At 39.6% G+C, this 27,971-nt stretch overlaps 1 protein-coding gene and 1 pseudogene across 3 annotated transcripts in view; both read left to right on the forward strand.

Moving 5' to 3' along the window:
* Positions 1–27,971, forward strand: part of ROR1 (receptor tyrosine kinase like orphan receptor 1) — a 447,550-nt gene that overhangs the window by 305,755 nt on the left and 113,824 nt on the right. For all 3 annotated transcript variants that reach the window (XM_077892081.1, XM_077892083.1, XM_077892082.1), the window contains exons 3-4: positions 4,522–4,809; positions 5,470–5,500. In XM_077892081.1, coding sequence (XP_077748207.1) covers positions 4,522–4,809; positions 5,470–5,500 — 319 coding nt within the window. The remainder of the gene's footprint in view (positions 1–4,521; positions 4,810–5,469; positions 5,501–27,971) is intronic.
* LOC144310730 (high mobility group protein B1 pseudogene) lies at positions 25,122–27,354 on the forward strand (annotated as a pseudogene).

Raw genomic sequence — 27,971 nt, forward strand, 5'->3', positions numbered from 1 at the left:
GCCCTTATTAATTTGTTTGCAATAAATTTGAATACACTTCCAGAGGGTAATTGAAAAACTACCTCCTGTTATAGAACTCTCTGGTTCTTGGCAAATTTATGTTCCTAGAAGAAAAAAACTTGAAGCTCTGTATCTCTGTGATTATGATATGCAAAATAACTAGAGTTTGGAGTCAAAGAAATAGTTTAAAGAGCCAGCTCACCCTTTTATGTGATATGTTATGTGGGTTTGGCCACAAAGCTTGCTCGGCTTTGGTTGCCACCGCCTGTTGCCTGTCAGAAAAAAACCAAGAGAAGTAGAAGTGTCTTTCGTTTTTGACTAAAACTCAGCAGGTAATGTTAACCCCTGAGGTATGCACCCCAGTAACTGTTATCCTGGCCTCTGGGAGTGTGGCTTGGGTTGGTGTGCTTCCATATTGAAAGAAGGTAGGGGGCTCCCAGGTAGGTCAGTGGGTTGAGCGTCTAACTCTTGTTTTCAACTCAGGTCATGATCTCAGGGCCATGGAATCAAGCCCCATTTCGGGCTATGTGCTCAGTGTGGAGTCTGCTTGAGATTCTCTCCCTCTACCTCTGTCCCTCTCTCCACTCTCTTTTTTTAAAGTAAGTAAGTAAGTCAATAAATAAATAAATAAATAAATAAATAAATAAATAAATAAAGCTATGGGGGGGGGAAGAGAAGATAGAAATCTGGGAGGTGAGAATAAATAAGTTAAATAAATAAAGCTATAAGAAAGAAAGAGAGAGAGGAAGGGAGGGAGGGAGGGAGGGAGGGAGGGAGGAAGGAAGGAAGGAAGGAAGGAAGGAAGGAAGGAAGGAAGGAAGGAAGGAAGGAAGGAAGGAATCTCAGAGGGGAAAGTCAGGTTGTGGGAGTACCCAGGTGATGAACCTCTTATCACTATGGAGACTCCTCCAACTCAAGGCTCAACTCACTCTATTGGAAGGTCAAGAAACAAAAAAATGTGCCAGAAGATGGGCAGGGGGACTGGGATCCTCATATATCAGGTCAGGTGAGTTACCTGGCTTCTGGAGGGAAACAAGAACATCAGCAAAAGCTTAGACCCATGAGCTAGACAATCCTGACTGGAGTTAGGGGCAGATCTCAGCCCTGTGGGTATGTGTTTGTGTCCCCAGCTTGCTCTTTTTTAGGGAAGAAACTCAAATTCTGTCTCTACCCCTAGTGGGGCTTGAGTTGCCCAAGCAGTCTGATGGGATGGAAAGAGCTAGGTTTTGGAGTCAGGTCTAGATTAGACCTTCAGATCACCCATGCTACCTTGGGCAAGTCACTTAACCTCTCTGATCCTACATCTCCTCATTATAAAGCATTGATAATGATTCTTGCTTTGTGGGGTTACTGAGCAGGTGGGTACTGAAACCTCCAGCGTATTGTAGGATTCTAAATAGTCTATCTGTGCTCACTACTGTATTGGCCTGTTGGCTCACTTGGACTTTGTGCTTGGCTGAGCCTGAGAATTGGCTGCTAGTGCCAGAGGCTTTGGGCACAATGTACAGCCAGCTCACTGAGAGATCATGGGGCCAGTCGGTGCCTCTCTCAATTGTAATTTCCTCATTGTGGTAATTAATGCTCTTTTCCTACTTGCCACATTGTTAGAGAACGCGTGACTGAGTGACCTGAAAAGCATTATACAAAAATTGTTACTATTTTAAAAAGAATTGTAATAACATTGATGAACATTTTTAGTGCTTCCCTTTTTGCCCAGCACTAGCTTAAGTGCTTCCCATGCGTCACCCAATTTAATTTTAATCCTCTAACGGTTTTGCCTGTTAGAGTCCTATTTATTATTCCTATTTCTCAGTTAAACTGAGGTACCCAGAAGTTGAGTAACTTGCCTGAGTTCTCTCAGATGATTGGGGGCAGACCCAGGATTCAAACCCAGTCAGTCAAGTTCCAGAACCTGCCTCATAGAGTATTAATCACTATGCTTATGTTGGCATTGCTATTTCTGTGTTTCTTTCCTACAGAGAGGGTATATAGTTAGCCATTCTCTGGGTAGGAGATGGAGCTGGGAAGCCATGATGACAGCTCCATAAAGCCACCTGCTAATTGGTCTCTCTACTCTGTGGGCATACCTCAAACGTCTTAGGAACACATGTGCTTGTATCTATGAACAAAAAACATTCACAGATAGAGTATATATGGATAGAGCTTACAGAAACAAGTTCAGAGATAAAGATCAGAATATCAATGGAAAGAAGCAAGACTTTAGCAAAATAATTTATGGGCTCATGATTGTGTTGTGAAGGATAATTATTCATTGGTTTAAGTGGGATGAAAAGTGTCATAATAGCACAGTGAGTGATAGTAATACTTAATCTGTTTTCTAACACTCACATAAGATGAATGTCATTCACATGTGTGACATACTCCTGTGGGGCTGCCTAGACTTTCACATCTCTCCCTAATCATTTTGTGGAAACTTAAGGTAAATAGTGAAACATTTATTTTTGGCATTTATGAGAGCATTGTATAGGAATTTGAGTGCTTAAATTAGGCATGCAGGTCTCTTCAAAAAAAGTTCATTTTTTTTTTAAATTTTAAATTTCCATTGAAGTCAACAAATTTACTGTGTCCGCCTGTGTTGTACAATATAGTATCTACTAGCTACATATGGCTGTTTAAATCTGAATTTAAAAATTCAGGGACACCTGGGTGGCTCCGTGGTTGAGCATCTGCATTCAGCCCAGGGTGTGATCCCAGGGTCCCAGGATCGAGTCCTACATGGGGCTCCTCACAGGGAGCCTGCTTCTCTCTCTGCCTGTGTCTCTGCCTCTCTCTCTGTGGCTCTCATGAATAAATAAATACAATCTTTTTAAAAAAATCTAAAAATTCAGTTCTTCAGTTGCTCTAGTTACGTATCATGTGCTCGGAAGCTCACCTGTTTCTAGTGGCTACCATTTAGACAATGCAGATTATAGAACATTTCCATCGTTACAGAAATTTCTGTTGCACAATGCTGCTAGACAGTAGGATACACTAAAGATATAGTGATGACCAAAACATTCCAGATGCCTGCACTTATGGGCTAATAGTCCTGCAGAGAGGACAGCAGCTTAACAAGCCATCCCAGATGGAGGGAAGGACGGAAGGCACTGGGAGGGTATGGCAGGGGAGATGAAAGGGTGATCAGGGAAAATGAAGTCAAAGAAACCTCCTTATCTGTAAACAAAAGAACGATTTATTTATTTTTTTTTTTCAAAAGAACGATTTAAAAAAAAATGGCGAACCTAATTTTTTAAATAGGAAATTATTTTCTCTGTAACTGGATTCTGCAACTAATATTAATATGAGGTTTAATACATATTATTGAAGAATAAGCTTAAATAAAATGTATTTCATTATTAAAATATTTAAGAAATTTCTAAAAAAGCAAAATGTACATACAGTATCATTACATTTATATGCAATTCTAGAACAGACAAAATTAGTCTATGATGATAGAAATCAGAACTGCAGTTGCCTAGAATGGAGATGGGGGTGGAGGTGGAAGCAATGTTCGACTACAGAGGATCTTAAGGGTACTTTCTAGGATGTTCAGGATGTTCTCTATCTGACAAGGGCATTTGTTGTATAGATATATGCATTTGTTGGTACTTAGAGAACTATATAACTTAAGATTGGTACATTTCCTAAAATATGAATTATATCTCAATTAAAAGTAGAATTAAATATTGTAACATATTAATGATTGATATGAGTAACATTATAAATATATTCATTGCCTCATTACTTTGTCTGCCAGAGACCTCCATATCCTTTATATCATCACTGGTGGGAAAATTTTCAGCATCCTTCCTGATCTTGTGCCATGTGGATATAAATATGTTGCTCCTACTTTTCCAGTCTTTCATGCTTTCTTTCATATCAAAAGTGGACAAACTGGAAGGATCTTTGCCAGAACTTTAAGGATGTGTCATTTTGGGGTGAAAAGATTTGAGGTGAATTTTGCTGCTTTTTCTTCACAGTATCGTTTGAATCTGTAACAAGGACTGTGTGTCTTTCTTATGCTTTGAAACACAAAATCTCATTCTGTCTTGCCTTAGAGGGTACATTTACTCATCTATAGGTTGCCATATAGTCACTTGAAAACTTTGATTTGGGCAGCTGGGTTGGGGCTCAGCAGTTGAGTGTGTCTGCCTTTGGCTCAGGTCGTGATCCCCGGGCGGGGTCTTGGGATCAAGCGCCGCATTGGGCCTTCTCCAGGACGCCTGCTTCTCCTTCTGCCTGTGTCTCTGCCTCTCTCTGTGTGTCTCATGAATAAATAAATAAAGTTTTAAACGATGGCTAGTAACAAGTATCCTCATAAGTAGCAGGATCTGTGGGTGGTTGCTCAGTAGTCATGGGTTCTCAGTAAATGTATAATTTCATACCTTGTCTGTCTCCACTATGTCTCTCCCGTACAGTGACTCTGTGGTCCTGGGGCACATTGGAGTGGATTTGGGTTGCTTGGAGGTACTCACTAGCAGTCTGCCCCTCTCACATGCCTCCTTCACCCTGTGCTCACAGATTCTTACCTGACCCTCGATGAACCGATGAATAACATCACCACATCCCTGGGGCAGACAGCTGAACTGCACTGCAAAGTCTCTGGGAATCCACCTCCCACCATCCGCTGGTTCAAAAATGATGCACCTGTGGTCCAGGAGCCCCGGAGGATCTCCTTTCGGGCAACCAACTATGGCTCTAGGCTACGGATCAGAAACCTGGACACCACAGACACAGGCTACTTCCAGTGTGTGGCAACAAATGGCAAGAAGGTGGTTTCCACCACTGGGGTCTTGTTCGTCAAGTTTGGTAAGCCACCCTCTGTGGGGGATGGCCTTTGGCCCCCAGCATCCCTGGGGGGTGAGGAGGGAGGGAATGGGCACATAATGAGAATGTTCTATGTGCCCAGAAACTGGTACAGTTTCCAAAGCTGGTACACTTGCATCCATTTTACAAGTAAAGAAACCAAAGCCAGTATTAATACCATGTGCAGGATTGCCCGGCTAGTAAATAGCAGAGCAGAAGTGGGGTCCAGATTTGTCAGACTCCACAGCCCTACTCTAAACCAAAACCACCATGCAAGGGAGAGAGAAGATGAGGTCTCCAGCATGTATGCCTCTTCTCTGTCCAGCTGCCAACCAAGACCCCTGCTTTTCAACCAGTGTGCTTCTGTAACCACTCAGCCTCCTGCTGCAAACTCTGCACAGCAGGAGGATCCCTACTCTAGTGACTCATTTGTCAGCACTTGTCCTAGCATTTCCCAGGCCCTGAGCTATGGGGTGGTATAGGCAGGTTCTCGCTGGTATGTTTTCTTGTAGAGGTGTTTGTGGGGAACTGAAACAAAATAATAAATCCCAGAAAAATAAATATCACCTGAAGTGGTTGAGAACTTCCATCTGTAATGGTTTGTACCCACGCTCACCCTCCAATAACCCAACCTGACTGTTGCTTTTCCTTTCACTTCTCCAGGCCCGCCTCCTACCGCAAGTCCAGGATCCTCGTAAGTATTTTTATCTCCCTACTTGTCACTTCTAAGTGTTTCTCCAGAGGTTTTTAGGGCAAAGGCAATGGTGTCCTCTGCGTGGGCCAAAGACTATTAACAGATTTCAGTCCATTTTACCCTACCTTCATTCCATTTGGCCTTTTCTCTGATATGAAGATTCACAAGAGACCAGCACTGGCAGTAATCTCAAGTGTGGTCTTGTTGACTCTGAACACGTTGATGAAAGCAAAAGTCTAGTTACGTTTTCTATTTTAAAATCAATCTAACATTTACAACAATGGATTTGGTCAAATCACACAAAAAAGGATATAGTGCTAGGTTAGGCCTGTAGCCTAAAAGGATCTCTTTTGTGTTTCTGCAAGCATTGCATTCCTGATGCTCTAGTTATTGAACAGGCCAACAGCTAGGCAATCACTTTATTTTTATTCCCTTTAAAAAACTCAGAGATAGAAGTTCCGACTCACATAGGGCAGGGAAGAAAGTACTGTGCCAGAACTGAGAGTTACATGGCTTTGATTCATTTTGGGTCCTTTGTTATTGGAGTCTAACGATCTCATTTCTTAAACTAATGCTCTTTGTGATGCATTTGTCTTTTACTCTGGCTAAGGAGTTCTCTTCCTTCACTGTAGGAGCATCCACTTGGGGCATTTTTTTAATGTATGTTTTTATTTGGGGGATAAGAGCCATTTATTAAAACCCTTGCTCTGCAATAAAATATATTCCATATTTTGTAGACTTCTGAAGTAGAATTCACTGGGCTCGACCACGAGAGCATCAGAATGTCTGACCTAGACTACTGAATTTGCTCTAATCCCCTCTGTGCCACTTAATTACAGTGTGGGATATTGTAATATATTTGTGTGTGCCTGGAGGGCCCAGTGGCCCACAGTCCCATTAATAAAACAGGTAATGGGTAAAAATAAACATTGGCCTTCAGCCACCCTGTTCTGCTATTTTGTCAGCTGATTAAAGGCAACTATAAAAGAGCCTTTAAAATCACCCAAGTGCTAATTGTGTTCTACTTATCTAGGTAGAAAATGTTGATTGATCTTAAAACAGGTCAGAAATTTGGTCATTCCGCTTTGCATTCTTGAAGTTAATTTTTCTTTCTTTTTTTTAATGATCTCACTATTGGTCGATATGTGGAATCCTTTTGAAGTCTTCTTTAAACAAAGATGAAAATGAAAACTTTCGTTACTTGCTATAAAACTGCTTCCCACCCTGGTGCCTTATTTGTTCCTGTTAATAATCTGTGTTTCAAATGTGGTAGATAATCTGCATCCAAGTAGGATGAATGCAGTTTGCTAATCTGCCTTGACTGTGAAGCACTGGGCTGTTGAAGTTTGACTGTTGTATTTGCATCAGAGAATTCCTTTTTTATTATCAAAATCATTTTTAAATACTTCTATGTCCTTCCTGCTTGAAATTTTCATTCTTCCTTAGCTACCATCTCTCTGCTGAGCCCACTCTGAGTCTCTCATGGTTTGTAATTTTATACAAAGATACTATATGGCTTTTGTGAGTTGAAGTCTACAGAGAGGATGTGGATGTCCTTAAAGATGCTCAGTCACAGCTAAAAGTAAAAGAGAGTTGCCAGGTTTGCTTGGAGAGAGCTACAGTAAGATACAATTTAAGTTAGAGGGGCACCTGGGTGGCTCAGTGGTTGAGCATCTGCCTTTGGCTCAGAGCGTGATCCCAGGGTCCTGGGATGGAGTCCCGCATCAGGCTCCCCATAGGGAACCTGCTTCTCCTTTTGCCTATGTCTCTGCCTCTCTTTCTGAGTCTCTCATGAATAAATAAATACAATCTTAAAAAAATAAAATAAAAGAAGTTGGAAATCCAGTGGGGCTTTTTGCAGCTCAGTCTTCACCCTCCTTGTTTAGGCATTGACGGTGGTGCTTTCCTTTTCTTTTTTTAAAGATTTATTTATTTACTTTAGAGAGAGAGCACGCGCACACACACATGTGCAGTATGGGGTGGGGGGGGGGCAGAGGGAAAGGGAGGGAGAGAATCTCAAGGAGACTCCCTGCTGAGCACGGAACCCCAGGCAGAGCTCAATTCCAGGACCCTGCAATCATGACCTGAACTGAAATCAAGAGTTGGCAGTTTAAACAACTGAGCCACCCAGGCGCCCCACCAGTTGGTGTTTTGATGCACTTTTTTTCTCTTTCCCTTAGAAACTGGTGACCTGTCCTACTTTTTCCCTTTTCTTTACTGCTACCTCTTAGGCCTGTTCCTAAGAGTTCTTCTCTAATCAAGACTAATTCCCAGATAGAATGCTAATCTCCTTTCCCTATCCTCATAGCCCCCAACAAGCAGGCAAACCTGCCGCAAGAGGAGACATAGAGAGGCACCGGGGTGGCTCAGTTGGTTTAATGTCTGCCTTCGACTCAGGTCATGATCCGGGGTTCTGGAATCGAGCCCTGTGTCAGGCTTCCTGCTCAGCAGCAAGTCTGCTTCTACCTCTCCTGCCCCCTGGCTCCTGCTCTCTCTCTCACTCAAATAAATAAATAAAATCTTAAAAAAAAAAAAAAAAAAGAAAGAAAGAAAGAAAGAAAGAAAGAAAGAAAGAAAGAAAGAAAGAAAGAAAGAAGAAAGAAAGAAAGAAAGAAGAAAGAAAGAAAGAAAGAAAGAAAGAAAGAAAGAAAGAAAGAAAGAAAGAAAGAAAGAAAGAAAGAGAACCAGTGGAATCTAGCAAAATGATAGCCACTGTGAATTCCACAGCTTTGAGGATTGCTCTGCAAGCATTTTCTCAGGTTGCGCATTATTTTTTCCAAGGTCAGAGTATAACATTCCTCTGCTTACTTGAGGGTGGCATAGCAGAGTTAATGCAAAAGAAAAAGAATACAGTGCAAGTCCACGGCACAGCCCTAATGTCTAAAACAGTGAAATGTATTAAACTTAGGAAACCTGGTGAGAGACAAGTGCCATTTAAGACCACAGAGAGAGCTACATAATCCCTGATTGAGAAGGACTTGTAAGGGTCCTTGAGACAATGACCCAGGAAGGCAAAGGTGATGAGACACTTGTCACTGCCTCTAGGGACTATATCAGGTTTCCACATGAAGCTCACAGAATGGCATTTTAGGATGTAGCAGGAGCAAGTCTGAGATGTTAGTTTGGCTTCTGTTCATAGCTTCAGGCTTTATTTCTTCTGTCATTGCAGGGTCCTGGCCCACCCCTAACAATTATAGGGCCTGGGGCATGAGTACAAGTGGAGACCCACATAACGAACGTCTAAATATTTAGAAGTTATAAATCAAGCTAGCAAACTGTTAAATGAAATAGGATCTGTCCTCCACATTGACAAGTAAACCTTCATAATGACAAAATCAAAAAATACTTATAAAGTTATGGTTTGTATGTGCCTAAAAGCCAAGAATTATCAAAAATGACTACTTTAATCATTATTATGCTTGTTTGGGTGTTCTGTTCATGGCCAGAGATACTGTATACATATATATGTATGTATACATACATATACATATATATATATGATTCATAGATTGCTATATATTAGTTCCATTAAAAATTTTTTATTGCCAAAAAATAAAATAAAATAAATTTTTTTAATAAATTAATTTTTTATTGGTGTTCAATTTACCAACATACAGAATAACACCCAGTGCTCATCCCGTCAAGTGTCCCCCTCAGTGCCTGTCACCCACTCACCCCCACCCCCCGCCCTCCTCCCCTTCCACCACCCCTAGTTCATTTCCCAGAGTTAGGAGTCTTTATGTTCTGTCTCCCTTTCTGATATTTCCCACACATTTCTTCTCCCTTCCCTTATATTCCCTTTCACTATTATTTATATTCCCCAAATGAATGAGAACATACACTGTTTGTCCTTCTCTGATTGACTTACTTCACTCAGCATAATACCCTCCAGGTCCATCCACGTAGAAGCAAATGGTGGGTATTTGTCGTTTCTAATGGCTGAGTAATAGTCCATTGTATACATAGACCACACCTTCTTTATCCACTCATCTTTCAGTGGACACCGAGGCTCCTTCCACAGTTTGGCTATTGTGGACATTGCTGCTAGAAACATCGGGGTGCAGGTGTCCTGGCATTTCATTGCATCTGAATCTTTGGGGTAAATCCCCAACAGTGCAATTGCTGGGTTGGAGGGCAGGTCTATTTTTAACTCTTTGAGGAACCTCCACACAGTTTTCCAGAGTGGCTGCACCAGTTCACATTCCCATCAACAGTGTAAGAGGGTTCCCTTTTCTCCGCATCCTCTCCAACATTTGTGGTTTCCTGCCTTGTTAATTTTCCCCATTCTCACTGGTGTGAGGTGGTATCTCATTGTGGTTTTGATTTGTATTTCCCTGATGGCAAGTGATACAGAGCATTTTCTCATGTGCATGTTGGCCATGTCTGTGTCTTCCTCTGTGAGATTTCTCTTCATGTCTTTTGCCCATTTCATGACTGGATTGTTTGTTTCTTTGGTGTTGAGTTTAATAAGTTCTTTATAGATCTTGGAAACTAGCCCTTTATCTGATAGGTCATTTGCAAATATCTTCTCCCATTCTGTAGGTTGTCTTTTAGTTTTGTTGACTGTATCCTTTGCTGTGCAAAAGCTTCTTATCTTGATGAAGTCCCAATAGTTCATTTTTGCTTTTGTTTCTTTTGCCTTCTTGGATGTATCTTGCAAGAAGTTACTGTGGCCGAGTTCAAAAAGGGTATTGCCTGTGTTCTCCTCTAGGATTTTGATGGAGTCTTGTCTCACATTTAGATCTTTCATCCATTTTGAGTTTATCTTTGTGTATGGTGAAAGAGAGTGGTCTAGTTTCATTCTTTGGCATGTGGATGTCCAATTTTCCCAGCACCATTTATTGAAGAGACTGTCTTTCTTCCAATGGATAGTCTTTCCTCCTTTATCGAATATTAGTTGACCATAAAGTTCAGGGTCCACTTCTGGGTTCTCTATTCTGTTCCATTGATCTATGTGTCTGTTTTTGTGCCAGTACCACGCTGTCTTGATGACCACAGCTTTGTAGTACAACCTGAAATCTGGCATTGTGATGCCCCCAGATATGGTTTTCTTTTTTAAAATTCCCCTGGCTATTTGGGGTCTTTTCTGATTCCACACAAATCTTAAAATAATTTGTTCCAACTCTCTGAAGAAAGTCCATGGTATTTTGATAGGGATTGCATTAAACGTGTATATTGCCCTGGGTAACATTGACATTTTCACAATATTATTTCTGCCAATCCATGAGCATGGAATATTTTTCCATCTCTTTGTGTCTTCCTCAATTTCTTTCAGAAGTGTTCTATAGTTTTTAGGGTATAGATCCTTTACCTCTTTGGTTAGGTTTATTCCTAGGTATCTTATGCTTTTGGGTGCAGTTGTAAATGGGATTGACTCCTTAATTTCTCTTTCTTCAGTCTCATTGTTAGTGTATAGAAATGCCATTGATTTCTGGGCATTGATTTTGTATCCTGCCACGCTACCAAATTGCTGTATGAGTTCTAGCAATCTTGGGGTGGAGGCTTTTGGGTTTTCTATGTAGAGTATCATGTCATCGGCGAAGAGGGAGAGTTTGACTTCTTCTTTGCCAATTTGAATGCCTTTAATGTCTTTTTGTTGTCTGATTGCTGAGGCTAGGACTTCCAGTACTATGTTGAATAGCAGTGGTGAGAGTGGACATCCCTGTCTTGTTCCTGATCTTAGGGGAAAGGCTCCCAGTGCTTCCCCATTGAGAATGATATTTGCTGCGGGCTTTTCATAGATGGCTTTTAAGATGTCGAGGAAAGTTCCCTCCATCCCTACACTCTGAAGAGTTTTGATCAGGAATGGATGCTGTATTTTGTCAAATGCTTTCTCTGCATCTAATGAGAGGATCATATGGTTCTTGGTTTTTCTCTTGCTGATATGATGAATCACATTGATTGTTTTACGAGTGTTGAACCAGCCTTGTGTCCCGGGGATAAATCCTACTTGGTCATGGTGAATAATTTTCTTAATGTGCTGTTGGATCCTATTGGCTAGTATCTTGTTGAGAATTTTTGTATCCATGTTCATCAGGGATATTGGTCTGTAATTCTCCTTTTTGGTGGGGTCTTTGTCTGGTTTTGGAATTAAGGTGATGCTGGCCTCATAGAACGAATTTGGAAGTACTCCATCTCTTTCTATCTTTCCAAACAGCTTTAGTAGAATAGGTATGATTTCTTCTTTAAACGTTTGATAGAATTCCCCTGGGAAGCCATCTGGCCCTGGACTCTTGTGTCTTGGGAGGTTTTTGATGACTGCTTCAATTTCCTCCCTGGTTATTGGCCTGTTCAGGTTTTCTGTTTCTTCCTGTTCCAGTTTTGGTAGTTTGTGGCTTTCCAGGAATGCGTCCATTTCTTCTAGATTGCCTAATTTATTGGCGTATAGCTGTTCAGTTCAGCAAAATGACTACCTCTGTTGTTTTACACAGATTTTTTACACAAGATTTTAGCATGTGTTCTTTTGACAACAGTGCCAAATTTTTTTTTTTAATTTTTATTTATTTATGATAGTCACAGAGAGAGAGGCGCAGAGACACAGGCAGAGGGAGAAGCAGGCTCCATGCACTGGGAACCCGATGTGGGATTCGATCCCGGGTCTCCAGGATCATGCCCTGGACCAAAGGCAGGCGCCAAACCGCTGCGCCACCCAGGGATCCCGACAGTGCCAAATTAGACAAACTATTTGAGTGATTATCATTTTTACTTTTTAAAACTAATTTTAATTTGAAGAAACTGTACTACCTTGAGCCAGTAACAGCTATAATGATCAATGAAATTCCTAAAGCAATAGTTTGATTTGCTAACAATTATAGCAGATAAACTAAGAACTTTATTTTTCATATTCAAACATAATAATGAGGTCATGTGATAAATAATCACATAATATTGCACATATTATGAAATATAATAATATAATAAACCTACATTATTATATATTATATATGTTATACAACATATTATATATGGGGTCATAATCACAGTATTATACAATATATTACAAAATATTATAGTATTATGTATATTGTTATAAAATGTATATTATGATTTTGTATAAATCAGCATCCTGCTTCACATTATCCTATACATGCACAAATTTAAGAACAATATCAATTGCTTAATGTATTAGTTTTCTACAGCTGCTATAACAAAGAATATTGAATTGATTTAACCAACAGAAAGTTATTACCTCACAGTTCTAGAAGCTAGAAGTCCTAGATCAAGATGTTGGCAGGGTTGGTTCTTTCTGAAAACTGTGAGGAGGGTTTCTTTCTTCTTCTGGTGACTTGCCATAATTCCTTGGCTTGTTGATACATCATCTTGATTTCTGCCATGTTAGTTACATGGCATTCTCCCTTCATTGTGCACATTTCCAAATTTCCCCTTTTTCTAATGACATCAGTCATATTTTATTAGGACCCATCCCAATGACCTCATTTTAATTTAATTACCTCTGTAAAGGCCCTATTTCCAAATAAGGTCACATTTTGAGGTCCTGGGAATTAGGACTTCAACATACGAATTTTGAGGGAACACAGTTCAACTCATAACACTGAATATTGCAGAATATCTCAGCCATAAGAATATAATCTTATAAATATTATTATTTTTTAAAGATTTATTTACTTATTAGAGAGAGAGAGAAAGAGAATGGAGGAGGGGTAGAGGGAAAGGGAGAGAGAGAATCCAAAGCAGACTTCCCTCTGAGTGCAAAGCCTGACACAGGGCTTGATCCCGTGATCTATGAGATCATGACCTGAGCTGAAACCAAGAGTTGGATGGATGCTTAACCAGCTGAGCCACCCAGGCACCCCAATCTTGCAAACATTATTTTAATTTGTAAGAACTTTCAGAATATAAATAAATGCAAAGAAAAACAAGAAAATGGATGCTTGGCAATATTGGGAATGATACTTTGTTGTGCAAGAATATACTGAGGAAGAATTTGACAAATTGATTTGACAAATTGATTTCTTTTACTGAAGTGCCTTTGCCGCTGCAGTCTTTCCTGGGTTCTAAGCAGTGTCCATCTCCTCCACTGGCAGTTATATAACATGCAGATCTTCATAGTATAGAATCACACTTGCCTTCTATTCTAAGAACATAGGGCAAGAGGTGTAGGGAAGTGATCCCTGGGGCCAGATTAGTGTTTGTCACAAGAGTGGGTGTTCAAAGTTTTGGTTACACTATGCCAGCACCAAGTGCCAGTCTCAAGAGGCAAAGGACTCCATGGGTATATTAAACTGATTTTTGGTGTATTTTTTGTAAGTAGGTCCAGCTCAGGGGCCCTTCTTTTTTTTTTTTTTTTTTAAATAACTGTTTTACTGGTATATAGTTCACATACCATAAAATTGACCATTTTAAGGTATAAAACCTAGTGTTTTTAGTATATTCACAGAGTTGTATAACCCTAACTGCTCTCTTATTTTAGAACATTCTCACCATCTCATAAAGAAACTCCTCTCATCCCCTGATAACCTTTAATCTACTTTATGTCTCTATGAATTTGCCTATTCTAGATATTTCATATAAATAGAGTCATATAGGGATCCCTGGGTGGCGCAGCGGTTTAGCGCCTGCCTTTGGCTCAGGGCTCGATTCTGGAGACCCGGGATCGAATCCCACATCGGGCTCCAGTGCATGGAGCCTGCTTCTCCCTCTGCCTATGTCTCTGCATCTCTCTCTCTCTCTCTCTGTGTGACTATGGTAAATAAATAAAAATTAAAAAAAAATAAAGTTCATTAAAAAAAAATAAAATAAAATAAATAAATAGAGTCATATACTATTTGTCCTTTTGTGTCTGGCCTCTCTCACTTAGCATTATGGTTTTGGGATTTATTCATCTTACAGCATGTATCAACACTTCATCCTTTTTTATGCCAAGTGAAGACATAAACTGACCATCACATTCTTTTTTTTTTTTTTTAAGATTTTATTTATTTATCATGAGAGACACACACAGAGAAAGAGAGAGAGGCAGAGACACGGGCAGAGGGAAAAGCAGGTTCCCTACCAGGGGCCTGATGTGGGACTCCATCCTGGAACTCCGGGATCATGCCCTGAGCCAAAGGCAGACACTCAACTGCTGAGCCACCCAGGCATCCGTGATCATCACATTCTGTGACGTTGTCCTTTACCTTCTTTTTCACGATGCAGGGGGTGAGGGGTGAGGGGTTGCTGTTCTGGGGCCCATTGCATTTTCATATGAACTTTAGGGTCGGTTTGTTAATTTCTGCCTAAAAGCCAGCTAGGGCTTTGATAAGGATTGCAATGAATCTGTAGATTAATTTGGGGGATATTGCCATCTAAACATTAAATCTTCCAATCCATGAATTCAGGTTATCTTTCCATTTATTAAATTTCTTTCAATGATGTTTTATAGATTTCAATATTCAAGACTTTCTTCTTTTTTCTTCAATTTCTTTCTTCTTTCTTTCTTTCTCTCTTTCTCTCTCTCTCTCTCTCTTACTTTTTTAAGAGGGAGAGAGCTGAGGGAGGGGCAAAGGGAGAGAGAGAGAGAATCTTAAGCAGGCTTCATGCCCAGCACAGAGTCCAATACAGGGCTCAATCTCACAATGCTGAGATATGACCTGAACCAAAATCAGGAGTCAGATGCTTACCCAACCTAGCCACCTAGGTGTCCCATCTGTTAAATTTATTTCTAATATTTTATTAGATTATTTTATTTTTATTTATTTTTTTATTTATTTTATTAGAATATTTATTTTGTGCTATTGAAAATTGAACCGGCTTTTTAAATTTCATTTTTAGATTGTTCATTGATACTCTATAGAGCTAAACTTGATTTTTGTGTATTGATCTTGTATTCTATACTGTAGCTGAGCTCATTTATTTGCTCTAATAGTTTTTTTGTAGATTTCTTATAATTTTCTCTCTATAAGATCGTGTCACCTGCAAATAGAAATTATTTTACTTTTTCCTTTTCATTCTGTATGATTTTTTTTTCCTTCCTAATTACTGTGACTAGAAACTTTAGTATAATGTTAAATAGAAGCAGCAAGAATGGACATTCTGGACTTTTTCCTTATTCTGAAAGGAAAACTTTTATGATGCTAGCTGTGGGTTTTTTTAAAAAATGTCTTTAGCAGATTGAGGAAGTTTTATTCTTATTGTGTGATTTTTTTTTTTATTTTGAGTTTCAAAAGAGTATTGGATTTTGTCAAATGCTGTTTCTCTATTGAGATGATCACATTTTAAAGACTTTTATTATATTAATGTAATCTACTACATTGATTTTTTTTTAAACCAAGCTCACATGCCTAGAATAATTTCCATTTGGTAATAGTCTAATTGTTTTTTATGTGTTACTAGATTCAGTTTGCTAGTATTTTGTTGAAGAATTTTGTGTCTGTGTTTATAAAAGATTTTGGTTTGTACTTGTGAGTCTTGGTCTAGTTCTGATATCAGGATAATTCAGGTCTCTTAGAATGAGTTGGAAAGTATTCTCTTGTCTTCTATTTTGTTAAGAGTTTGTGAAGGATTGTGTAGAATTCTCCAAAAGTTTGTGGTAGAACTTCCCAGTAAAGCCACTGGTCATGAGCTTTTTTTGTGGGAAGTTTCAAAATTACTAATTTGACTTCTTTACTTGTAGGTCTATTCAGATTTTCTTTTTCTTCTTGAGTCAATTCTGGTAATTTGTGTCTTTCTAAGAATTTATCTATTTCATCTGGATTATCTAAGTCATTGGCATATAATCGTTCATAATTTCCCTTATTATTTCTTCAACTTCTTATAAAATCAGTAGTGATATCCCTTTTTTCATTTCTGATTTCAGTGATTTATGTCTCTTTCTTTCTTTCTTTCTTTCTTTCTTTCTTTCTTTCTTCTTCTTTTCTTTCTTTCTTTCTTTCTTTCTTTCTTTCTTTCTTTCTTTCTTTCTCTGGTCAGATTACCTAGTGTAGCTAAAGGTTATTCGATTTTGTTGATCTTTTCAATAACTACCTTTTATTGAAAACTAGACGTGTGTGTGTGTGTATAGTTGACACACTATTACATTAGTTTCAGGTGTACAACGTAGTGATTCAAGAAGTTTATAGATTTTGCTATGCCCCAAGTGTAGCTACCATACTGTCACCTATATATAATGCTATTGTAATATCATTAACTGTATTCCTTATGCTGTGCCTTTTATTCCCATTATGTATTCATTCCATAACTGGAAGATGGTAGCTTCCACTTCCCTTCACCCATTTTACCTCTGTCCCCACCCTCTTCCCCTCTGGCAGCAATCAACAATCAGTTTGTTCTCTGCATTTATAGGTCTGATTCCGCTTTTTGTTTGTTGTTGTTGTTTTTAGATTCCATATATGAGTGAAATCATATGGTATTTGCCTTTCTCAGTCTGACTTATCCTATATAATATTATACTCTCTAGGTCCATCCATATTGTTACAAGATCTTAACCTTTTTATGGCTGCGTGATATTTCATATAGGTATACCACTTCTTCCTTATCCATTTGTCTTTCAGTGGATGCTTAGATTGCTTGCACATCATGGCTATTGTAAATAATGCTGCAGTAAGCATAAGGGTGCATATATGTTTTAAAATTAGCGTTTTAATCTTCTTTCGGTAAATACCCAGTAGTGGAAGTACTATATCATATGGTAATTATATTTTTAAGTTTTTGAAGAGCCTCCACACTGTTTTCCACAGTGGCTGCACCAATTTGCATTCCCACCAACAGTGTATAAGGGTTCCTTTCCCTCCACATCCTTGCCAACATTTGTTATTTCTTGTCCTTTTGATGTTAACCATTTTAACAGGTGTGAGGTAATATCTCATTGTGATTTTGATTTGCATTTCTCTGATAATTAATGATATTAAGCATCTTTTCATGTGTCTATTGGTCATCTATATGTCTTCTTTGGAAAAAAATCTTCTGCCCATTTTTTTAATTGGACAATTTGTGAGGGTATTTTGGTGTTGGGTTGTATAAGTTTTTTATATATTTTGGATATTTACCCCTTATCAGATTTTTTGCACATATCTTCTCCCACTCAGTAGGCTGTCTTTTTGTTCTGTTAACCATTCCTTCACTGTGCAAGAGCTTTTTGTTTTGATGTAGTCCCAACAGTTTACCTTTGCATTTGTTTCTCTTGCCTGAAGAGGCATGTCTAGAAAAACGTTACTATAGCGAATGTCAGAGAAATTACTTCCTATATTCTCTTCTAGAATTTTCATGGTTTCAGGTCTCATATTGGGGTCTTTAATCCATTCTGAGTTTATTTTGTGTATGGTGTTAAAAAAGTGATCCACTTTCATTCTATTACATATAGCTCTCCAGTTTTTCCAGCACCATTTATTGAAGAGACTGTCTTCCCCCATTGCATATTCTTGCCTCCTTTGTCATAGATGGATTGACGATATAAACATAAGTTTATTTTGGGGTTCTCTATTCTCTTCTCTTGATCTGTGTGTCTGTTTTTGTGCCATGCCGCACTGTTTTGATTACTACAACTTTGTGGCATATTTTGAAATCTGGAATTGTGATACCTCTAGCTTTGTTTTCCTTTACTAAGATTACTTTAACTTTTGGTGGTCTTTTGTGTGAAAATTGGACATTTAAATAATGTAATGTGGCAACACAAATTAGATTACCTCTCCTCTGATGTTGCTGTGTGTTGTTTGTTTAGTGACTATCCTAAAATAATTCTGTATATCTATTTTCCCTATCATATATGACTACTGAAGTCATTGCTTAGTTAGCTTACTGATCAGCTAAGACAAAAATTTCCTTAAACCACGGAGTCTCCTACTCTTTTCTGGGGGGGTGGGGTAGGAGAGGGGCTCTGGATGTGTTTCAGGGGATTCCTTCGGCATTCCCATAATTTTTAACACTGCCTTTGCTTCCATTTCATGCTCATGCAGAGTATTACCTAGCCAGAGGTGAGGATTAGGACTTTCTCAGGTCTTTCCTGGGCATGCACGTAGTCCCTCACATGAACACATCCTTCTATCTCTCCAGAAATATGTCAGAGATTTTCAAAGCCCCCTGTGAACATCTTGTTCCTTAAATCTTCCCTTTGAGCTTTTGAGCTTTCTGGCCAGGCTCTTGTTTTTCCCAGCTCGTATTGCTACCCCAGGCAACTATGAGTTTTTTTCAACAGATATCCTGAGGCTAGGGCTTTTCCCACTGAGAAGTTCTGAATCTAGTCAAATAAAGACAAGAGTTGTAAATAGGACTTTCCAGAATGCTGCTAGACAGGTCAAATGGAGCCAATTCTCTAGAGATGGGGATTTTGAGGCATTCCAATCCCCTCTGCCTCCTCCAGTGACTGCTAGGGCTGTTGGTTTTCACAGCTGCTGTGGTGGTAGAGCTGCTGGTTTTCAAGGTTACCACAGAACTCAGAAGGGGGAAATGAGAATAGAGCATGTTAAAAATCCACAGAACTCTGTTTTAACCAAATTTTCGCTTTTTTTCTTGAATAAATGCTCCTCAGAGTGTTGCAAGCCTTTGGCTAATTTCCAGAGTTCTGCAAATGTTGATTTTCACGATATTTTTGCTGGTGTTCTCATTGCATTAGTGGAAGAACAGATTTTTAGTAGTCCTTACTGTCCTTCCATATTTCTGGCTTCTCTCTCCTCTGTGTCTAAGGACAATACTAAGGGTGGATGCTGTCTTAGAAGTCCTTTGAGGCCCAAGGACATTGTTCCGTTTGACAGCCTCCCTTTGTTGAATTCCTTCCTCAAAATAAGGCAGTGTGCTGGGAATCTTTACAAACATCACCTCCTTGTTCCAAAACAGCTCTCCAGGGAAGGTGTTTTGATCCCCATATTATTAAGATGCTCCACAAACACTAAATGGCTTGGATTTCGTTCATATTTTAAGTTCTTCAGTTTTAGTATTGTGGGGTCATTAAATTGAGTGAAGGGAGCACCATATTATATGACTCATGATTGCTTTAGGTCTTCTCCTGGTGAATATCCAGATCTAATCCCATAACTGTTGAATTCAGTTCAACAAACATTTATTAATTACCTATAAAATGCCAGGCTCTCGTCCAACCTCTGTGGAAACTCCGAAGACTAAATTTCACCCTCAAACTACTTACCCAGTATCCTGGGGCCACAGAAATGGGCCTTCCATAGCCTCAGTAAGTGCTTTTAACCAGCCACCCACTCTTCTCCATCTCCCTACCACATCCTCCTCTAAGCCACCATCATATCTCATTTAAAATCCTGTAACAAACTAAATTTGTAGCACAAATTTATGTCCTTCCACCCTTGCTTCCTATAGGGTATTTCTTATCACAGAAACCAGAGTGAAAAAAAAAAAGAAAAAAAAAAAAAAAAGAAAGAAACCACAGTGAGCTTTGAAAAATACCTTCTGCCCTCCTAAGCCCTCTTCCCAGCTCTGGACTTTTCATTTGGTATAGATTCCCAATTCCTTGCCCTGGCCTGAAGGCTCCCTGCCTACCCCTGTGACTGTCCCTTGTTCTACTCCCACCTTGATCGTTCAACTTGAGTGCTCCTTGAATACTCCAGGCTTGTTCTTCAGGCCAGAGGATTTTTGTGCTAACAGTCCTTCCTGCCTGGAGGGCTTTGTTCTAAGACCTTTGCATGACTCAATCTCTCTTACTATTCACTTCTCACCTGAAATGTCATCTCCTGAGAAATAACCCTGAATCTACCTCAGCTCCCAGTCACTTTTATCATATAACCCTGTTTCATTTATATCATGGTAGTTATCACTATGATAGAGGCTGCTTTTAGGCAACAGGCTTGAACCATGGAAACTGAGTAAAGTAGAAGGGCCCACAGTGACCACCGGGCTGAATACAAACAGGCTGGCCCACCTCAAAATAGCCATAGGCCCTTAGCTGACTGATGGGCTACTCACACCGGGCACAGGTACCAAAAAAAAGGAAAATTCAATATATTCTCATACCTACCCACTTCCTTCCCTTAACTACAGCTCTCTAGCTCTGCCTCTGACAGGCAGTCTCTCCTTCACTGTCCTGCCTGCTGCTTCCTTGCAATGTATTCAATAAACTTCTATCTCCTTTGTTGTGCCTTGTGTGAATTCTTTTACCACTCATATGGTGCTCCTCCTCCTCCCCCCTCTTCTCTTCCCCCTTCCTTCTCCTCAGATTGAGGTTGCACCACAACTACCTAACATTGTCTTTTTTTTATTATTATTCATTTGTTTATGTTTTTGCAAAATAAGCTTCACAAGCTCAGGACCTCCTTTGCTTCATATCCCATTCTATACCTAGAACATAGCTACTAGCATTTAGTAAATTTTTACTAGGAAGAAATAATAAAAAAAAAAAAAGAAAGAAAGAAAGGGGGGAAGGAAGGAAAGAAAGAAAAGGAAAGAGAAGGGGAGGGAAAGAAAGGAAGGAAGGAAGGAAGGAAGGAAGGAAGGAAGGAAGGAAGGAAGGAAGGAAGGAAGGAAGGAAGGAAGGAAGGGCAAACATCTAATCGTCCTCTTCTATGAGATGGTGATGACAGGATCTATCTCATAGTATTGTCATTAGCAGTAATGAGACAATGACTATAGAGTATATGACACTTAGAATTCACTTAATTATTCCTCAAGTGAATGATATTTATTGACTGACTGACTCTACTATCTCATATAGCTGTGACCATATGAAAAATCAAGCATGGGGCCTAGTATATAAAGTTTAATACATTTAAGTTGTGTTTCTTTTTTTTTCTTTCATCATTTGTGAGATCCTGCAAAATCAGTCTGTAAAAGCATGGTAAAAAAGGTATCTGTCTCATAGAGTTGTTGTGAAGATTAAATAAAATAATGAGATGATACATGTAAAGTAGTAGCTAGCACTGTTCCTGGCAAATATTAGGAGCTTAATAATCTTGACTGGCATCATCATCCTCATTGTTGATAGTTTTTTTTTTTTTAATTGAAGTGTAATTGACTCATCATGGCTATTTGAACCAAGAGGCTATATATACCTTCTTTCTAGCCAAAGTCCTTCTAGACAACATTCCCTGCTGTGAACCCCAACAAGAGACCTCGAAGACTTTATTTCCTTTTCTCTTGTTGATCTTTGGCTAAGGTCCCTTTCTGCAGACAGACAAAGTGACCTACTTTTGATGAATTCTTTCCTTCTTTCATCTACTTCCAAGTCTCAGCCACAGTGAAGAAATGTAGCTGGGTGCTGGCTCAGCCCAGGAAGTGATAATGTAATTTTCAACTCAAGATAAACTCAAGGATAACTTTCAACACAGCAACTCAGGCAGTCCAGGGGTGGAGGTGCCTTGTGGAGGGGAAACCAGGAAGGCATTCAGCAGTTGGCCCAGGACACAGGGGGCCATTGCTCCAGTGAAGTAGCTGACCTCTGTCTCTTCGTCAAACTGCCTGAGACTCAGTGCTCTGCAGAGAAGGGCAGATGGAGGGAATGTGGAAAGATTAGATAAGAAGGATTTCCCAATCCCAGTAGGGAATAGATGGAAAAGCACAGGAGGTTGAGAAGCCAAACTCTCATATCCCAGTCCACCTCCATCACTCAACAATTCCCACCGTATGAATGGGGTGTGGAAAGCTTCCAATTAAAACGATACTTGTGAATATTGGCAAAGCTTATCTTTGTGTGCAGGGCACATTTAAAAAGAAAAGAGGGAAGATAAGGTCTTGCTTTCTAGGAACATGCATTCTGAAAGCTTGTCCACCAGGCCATGAGCTGCTCAGTCTACATGATAGATATGAAGGTATCTCCATACCTCATACAGCACCTAGCATGCAAGATATGCTCTATAAATGTGTGTTAAATTGTACATTGAGAGTCTGTGTCCTGAAATCCTTTCTCCACATATGACAAGGTTTTATTCATTTAATCAACACATTTTTATCAAGTGCCTTCTGTGTTCCAGGCCTCTGATTCTTAAAAGCTTTTTTTCAAGTCATACAAGTGAGTGCCAAGCAGCAAAACCAATCTAAAAGTCCTCATTCTACATCATTTACACTTTCCCTTCCTGTGTTTATGAGTTTTAATATCAGCTCCTGCTGTAAGTTACAGAGCAAGTACTTTTCAAGAAATGGAGAAAACCCCCACCTCAACTCTGGCTGTGGGTGAACAAAAATCCCCAAAGGAATCAGAGTCTGGTTCATTTCTCTTAGAAAGCTTGGAGTGTACGTCAATGAGTAATGAACCTATTTTCACAAATCACACACGTAAACCAGTTGTTCTTATTTTTCATCAGCCTCCAGGGCCTGCCAGTCAGAATCAAATTATAATGTGTATGTAGGTAACCTGGGGATATTGTTAAAATGCAGATTCTAAAGGTATAAGTCTGGGGTGAGGCCTGACATTCTGCATCTTTAAAACTTTCCCAGCAGGTGCTGGTGCTGTTGGTCCACATAGGGTAAGAAATAAGGGTCCAGAGAAAAGGTACCTATCTGAGTTCTAGTCCTTTCTGTGTCATTCACTAGCTAGTAACCCTGGACATAACTGCTTACCTTTTGGGGGCCTCAGTTTTTTTCTTTGCAAAATGCAGAGCTTGCATTCAATGTCATCTAAGAATGTTTCTAACTTTAAACTTGATGACTCATTGACATTCAATTTACTAGTGCCTTCTTAATAGTAAGACCTCTTCGAGTTCTGAATTTCATACAATTTACCCTTGGGTTCTCTTTCTCTGCCCTGAGGTGTCAATAGTTCTCTTTTATCTGGCTGTGCTTGCATGCTACCCATTCTAAGCACGACATTGTATAGTTAGATCCATCAGTGAAAATTATTTTACAGAAAATTCCCATGCAAGAACTCACCTCACCACCACCAAATTATGAACTGGTGTGACATCGGGCCCTCCTGGGTAAAAGTAGCTCTCTGTGGGCTAGGTACCTCTGTTTGGAGCTAAGCAGTGGGATCACAGCAGGAGGCATTGTGATGTGATAGTGGAGACAGCCCTCTGATGTCTTCACATGGGTGTTTTGAAAGCACTCATCAGATAATCCTGATGCCTGACTGACAGACCCTGAAGGCTGATGGGAAAATAAGGACACTGGTGTGCATGTATGACTTGAATACAGGTTCATTACTGATTTGTATACCCATAAAGCTTTCTAAGAGAAACAAACAGATCTTATAACAAACACAGTGAAATGTTATGAATATTCTTGACTGTGCTCAAAGGTTGGTGATTCTACTCAAAAGATCAGCAACAAATAGAAGGCACAGCTATGCCTAGATTGGAAGGATAAAAAGAACAGGTGGTTTGACCAGAGCCCAAGGGTAGGGGTCATCTTTGGAGGTTGGGATGATGGTAAACCCATTCTGTGGGCACTGGAGCATGAGAAGCCATTCCTACTGATCACCCTAGGCAGAAAGAAGGTGAGGGGAAACAACTTGGTTTCTCCCTTCCTCTCCACTTCCAAAATACTGCCAGTGCCTTCCAATAGGGGAACTCTACAAGAAGCTACTTGAGGCCGGAAGTCTGAGAATTGAGCTTATACAAGTCACCTGCCTTGTGGATCCTGAGCAGGGAGAGGGCAAGGAATGAATCTGAGTGCAAACAGGCCTAGCAACAGTGTCAATACCCCACACTGATTCCCATGCCATTGGAAAGTATGCAGGCTAGGAGGAAACCGTAAATTAAAAATAGTATATTCAGTGTTGCTGTTCCTGCCTAGTCTCAGGTGGAACCATCCAGTGGACAATTTGGGTTTTAGAACTGGGACCTAGGACAGAAGTCAGGACTAAAAGGGTGGACATGATGGTCATCTTGCCTAAGTGAATGGGCACAGCTTTGAAGAGGGTGAAATTCCCAAGAGAAGTTATAAAAAGGGTAAAATTCCCAAGAGAAGTTACAAAAAGGTACAAGAATATGATCTCTTACATTCATATAACTATTTATAGTTTTCAGAACTTTTTTTTAATGTTTTTTGATCTTATAGCATACAATAGTTTTGGTAAGGTAGCCTGGTGTTTTAGTTTCCTGTCTAGAAAAATGGAAAAGTTGATAAATTATCATCCCTGTGCTCTTTCTTATCACAAGTTCTTTTTAATTGTGTAGAGGGGTGCTCTGAGTCTAGACCTCAATATTAATGAACTCCTGGGGCTTAAAAACAAGGACAGAAAACTTGCAGAAATCTGCTTCTTGAGACTTTAAAGATAGAATTTATTAAATGGTTAACACTAAATGCTGTTGTGTGCCAGATATCTTTGTAAAACCTTGTATAAGGATGAGCTCATTGAATCCTTCGAGGTAGACGCTATTAATTTCCCATTGTACAGATTAAGTAAGTCACTTAGTTTGGGCTGCAGTAACAGTACCGTAGACTGCATGGCTACTGTTTTCTTTATTTCTTATTGTTCTGGAGGCTGGAAGTTTGGGATCTGGGTGCATTCCTGTGAGAGCCCTTTTCCAGGTTGTAAACCATCTTCTTGCTCTATGCTTACATGGTCAAGTAAGGAAGCTCTCTGGCTCCCTTTTATAAGGGCATTAATCCCATTTCTGAAGGCTCCACCCTCATGACCTAATTACCTCTCAAAGGCCCCACCTCCTAATACTATCACGTTGGGGGTTAGTTCTCAACATAAATGCCGGGGGGGGGGGGGTGTTGTGTGTGCCATAAATTGTGGTACCACAAATATTCAGTCAATGCACTCATTTAAGGAGACTCAGCTAGCAAAGGATGAAGCCTCAATCTGAGCCCAGGCAGGTAGACTCCAAGGCTCAAGCTTTAGCCAGTCTGATTTGTTGCCTCCTCTCTTGAGAAGGCAATCAATTGATGAACTCTTACATGAGTTACACATGAGTGATACTTTGTGTTTGATTGCTAAAAGGACTCACAGCATTCAAACAGTTTATCCTTATGGGGCAGTTTTATTACTGGTTAGGGATACAGCACAGCAACAGCAAGAGACCAGTATGCCAATACAAAGAATCCAGAGACCTCAGGTGCAAGCATTTTCCCCCTGATAAGTGGGTTGCACTGGACACCCTTTGTCTGCAGGTCTTGAACCTCTACTGGCATGCATGTGAAGCATCTGGGTACCAAGAAGTCTAGTCAGGTCCTAGTGGAGGTCTCATAATGAGCTGGTCAGTCACATAGGCACATTCCACCTAATGTGACATGACTCCACTGAAACCAGGTGTAAATTATAGATCCAATTAGGGCTACCAAATAATGCTTCAAGCTGATACATTCAGACTTAACCAACTCATGCAACATCATTTATCTTTAGTAAATACATTCCATAGTGATTGCCAATAGCTGGTGGCTCTGCAGATTAGTCTGGGGTCAATGTAGGTCAGCTGAGATTAACCCATGCTATTCAACCCTCTTGCCCTTGCTTAGTGTGTAAGTCAGGAACCTACTCCTAGAACTTGGACAGTGAAGTAACCCAAATGCAAATACTTGCCATTGGGATGGGAAGTATTCTATAAATAATGGAAAAGGTATCATGGCTCTGTCGTTAAAAACATCTCTTACTTTAGCAGATGGTCTAGTATTTTTGTGGCTGACATCCAATGTCCGTGCCCTTCTGCTAATTATTCTAAGACTAGGCTGGGTAGATGTTCTATGTGCTTCCATGGAACCCTAACTTTTTCTAAAGGCCATTAGAATAGAATATGGTGGGTGCTGTGATATTTATCTGGGTCTCTAGAACAGCGTTGCCTATTAGAAACAATGCAAGTCATATAAGTAATTATAAACTTATTAGTAGTCAACAGCCATTGCAGTACATTGAGCTACATAGAGGCAGTGCCGGGGCAAGTGAGAACCAGACGGGCACTGGGCGACTCTTTGCCTCGCTGAGGAAAATAATTAAACATGGGCAAAAGAGATCCTAAGAAGCCAAGAGGCAAAATGTCATCATATGCATTCTTTGTGCAAACTTGCCAAGAGGAGCACAAGAAGAAGCCCCCAGATGCTTCAGTCAACTTCTCAGAGTTTTCTAAGAAGTCCTCAGAAAGGTGAAAGACCATGTCTGCTAAAGAGAAAGGAAAATTTGAAGACGTGGCTAAGGCGGACAAGGCCCGTTATGAAAGAAAAATGAAAACTTACATTCCCCCCTAAAGGGGAAACAAAAAAGGTCAGGATCCCAATGCACCCAAGAGGCCTCCCTCAGCCTTTTTCTTGTTTGGTTCTGAGTATCACCCAAAAATCAAAGGAGAATATCCCAGCCTATCCATTGGTGATGTTGCAAAGAAATTGGGAGAGATGTGGAATAACACTGCTGCAGATGACAAGCAGCCTTATGAAAAGAAGGCTGCTAAGCTGAAGGAAAAATATGAAAAGGATATTGCTGCATACCGAGTGAAAGGAAAGCCTGATGTGGCAAAAAAGGGAGTTATTAAGGCTGAAAAAAGCAAGAAAAAGAAGGAAGAGGTGGAAGACGAAGAAGATGAGGATGAGGAGAAGGAAGAAGATGAAGAAGGTGAAGAAGAAGATGATGATGATGAATAAGTTGGTTCTAGCGTAGTGTTTTTTTTCTTGTCTGTAAAGCATTTAACCCCCCTGTACACAACTCACTCCTTTTAAAGAAAAAAATTGAAATGTAAGGCTGTGTAAGATTTGTTTTTAAACAGTACAGTGTCTTTTTTTGTATAGTTACTACACTACCAAATGTCTTTAGATAGCCCTGTCCTGGTGGTATTTTCAATAGCCACTAACCTTGCCTGGTACAGTATGGGGGTTGTAAATTGGCATGAAAATTTAAAGCAGGTTCTTGTTGGTGCACAGCACAAATTAGTTATATATGAGGATGGTAGTTTTTCATCTTCTGTTGTCTCTGATGCAGCTTCTACGAAATAATTGTTGTTCTGTTAACTGAATACCACTCTGTAATTGCAAAAAAAAAAAAAAAAAGGTGCAGCTGTTTTGTTGACATTCTGAATACTTCTAAGTAAATACAATTTTTTATTAAAAAAAGACTTATTCGTAGTCACATTAAAGAAAAGAAACGAGTTAAAAGAAACAAGTGAAATTAATTTAATTTTATTTTTTTTAAAAATTTTATTTATTTATTCACGAGCGACAGAGAGAGAGAGAGAGAGAGGCAGAGACACAGGCAGAGGGGAGAAGAAGGCTCCATGCAGGGAGCCCGACATGGGACTCCATCCCGGGTCTCCAGGATCAGGTCCTGGGCTGAAGGCAGCACTAAACCGCTGACCCACCCGGGCTTCCCTGAAATTAATTTTAATGCCTATTTTTTTACTTGACTACATCTAAAATATTATAATTTCAACATGAAGTCAGTATAAAGTATAAAAGATATTGAGATAGATTCTTTTTATTGAAGTCTTCAAAATTTAGTATGTCTGTTGTATTTACAGCACATCCTAATTTGGATAATAAATTTTCATTTGAAATACTTGATCTATACTTATGCTTTATAAAATGAACAATTAAAAACAAATTTCCATTCCCAAATTGTTCCAAATTACTCAGTTTTCCAATAACCAAATTGACCAAGAAATTATTTTTCTTTGATATTATTCACATCCATATTCCAAAACCAGTTCATCTTTCT

This window comes from Canis aureus, chromosome 3 (assembly GCF_053574225.1).
Source record: "Canis aureus isolate CA01 chromosome 3, VMU_Caureus_v.1.0, whole genome shotgun sequence".
Taxonomy (NCBI): Eukaryota; Metazoa; Chordata; class Mammalia; order Carnivora; family Canidae; genus Canis; species Canis aureus.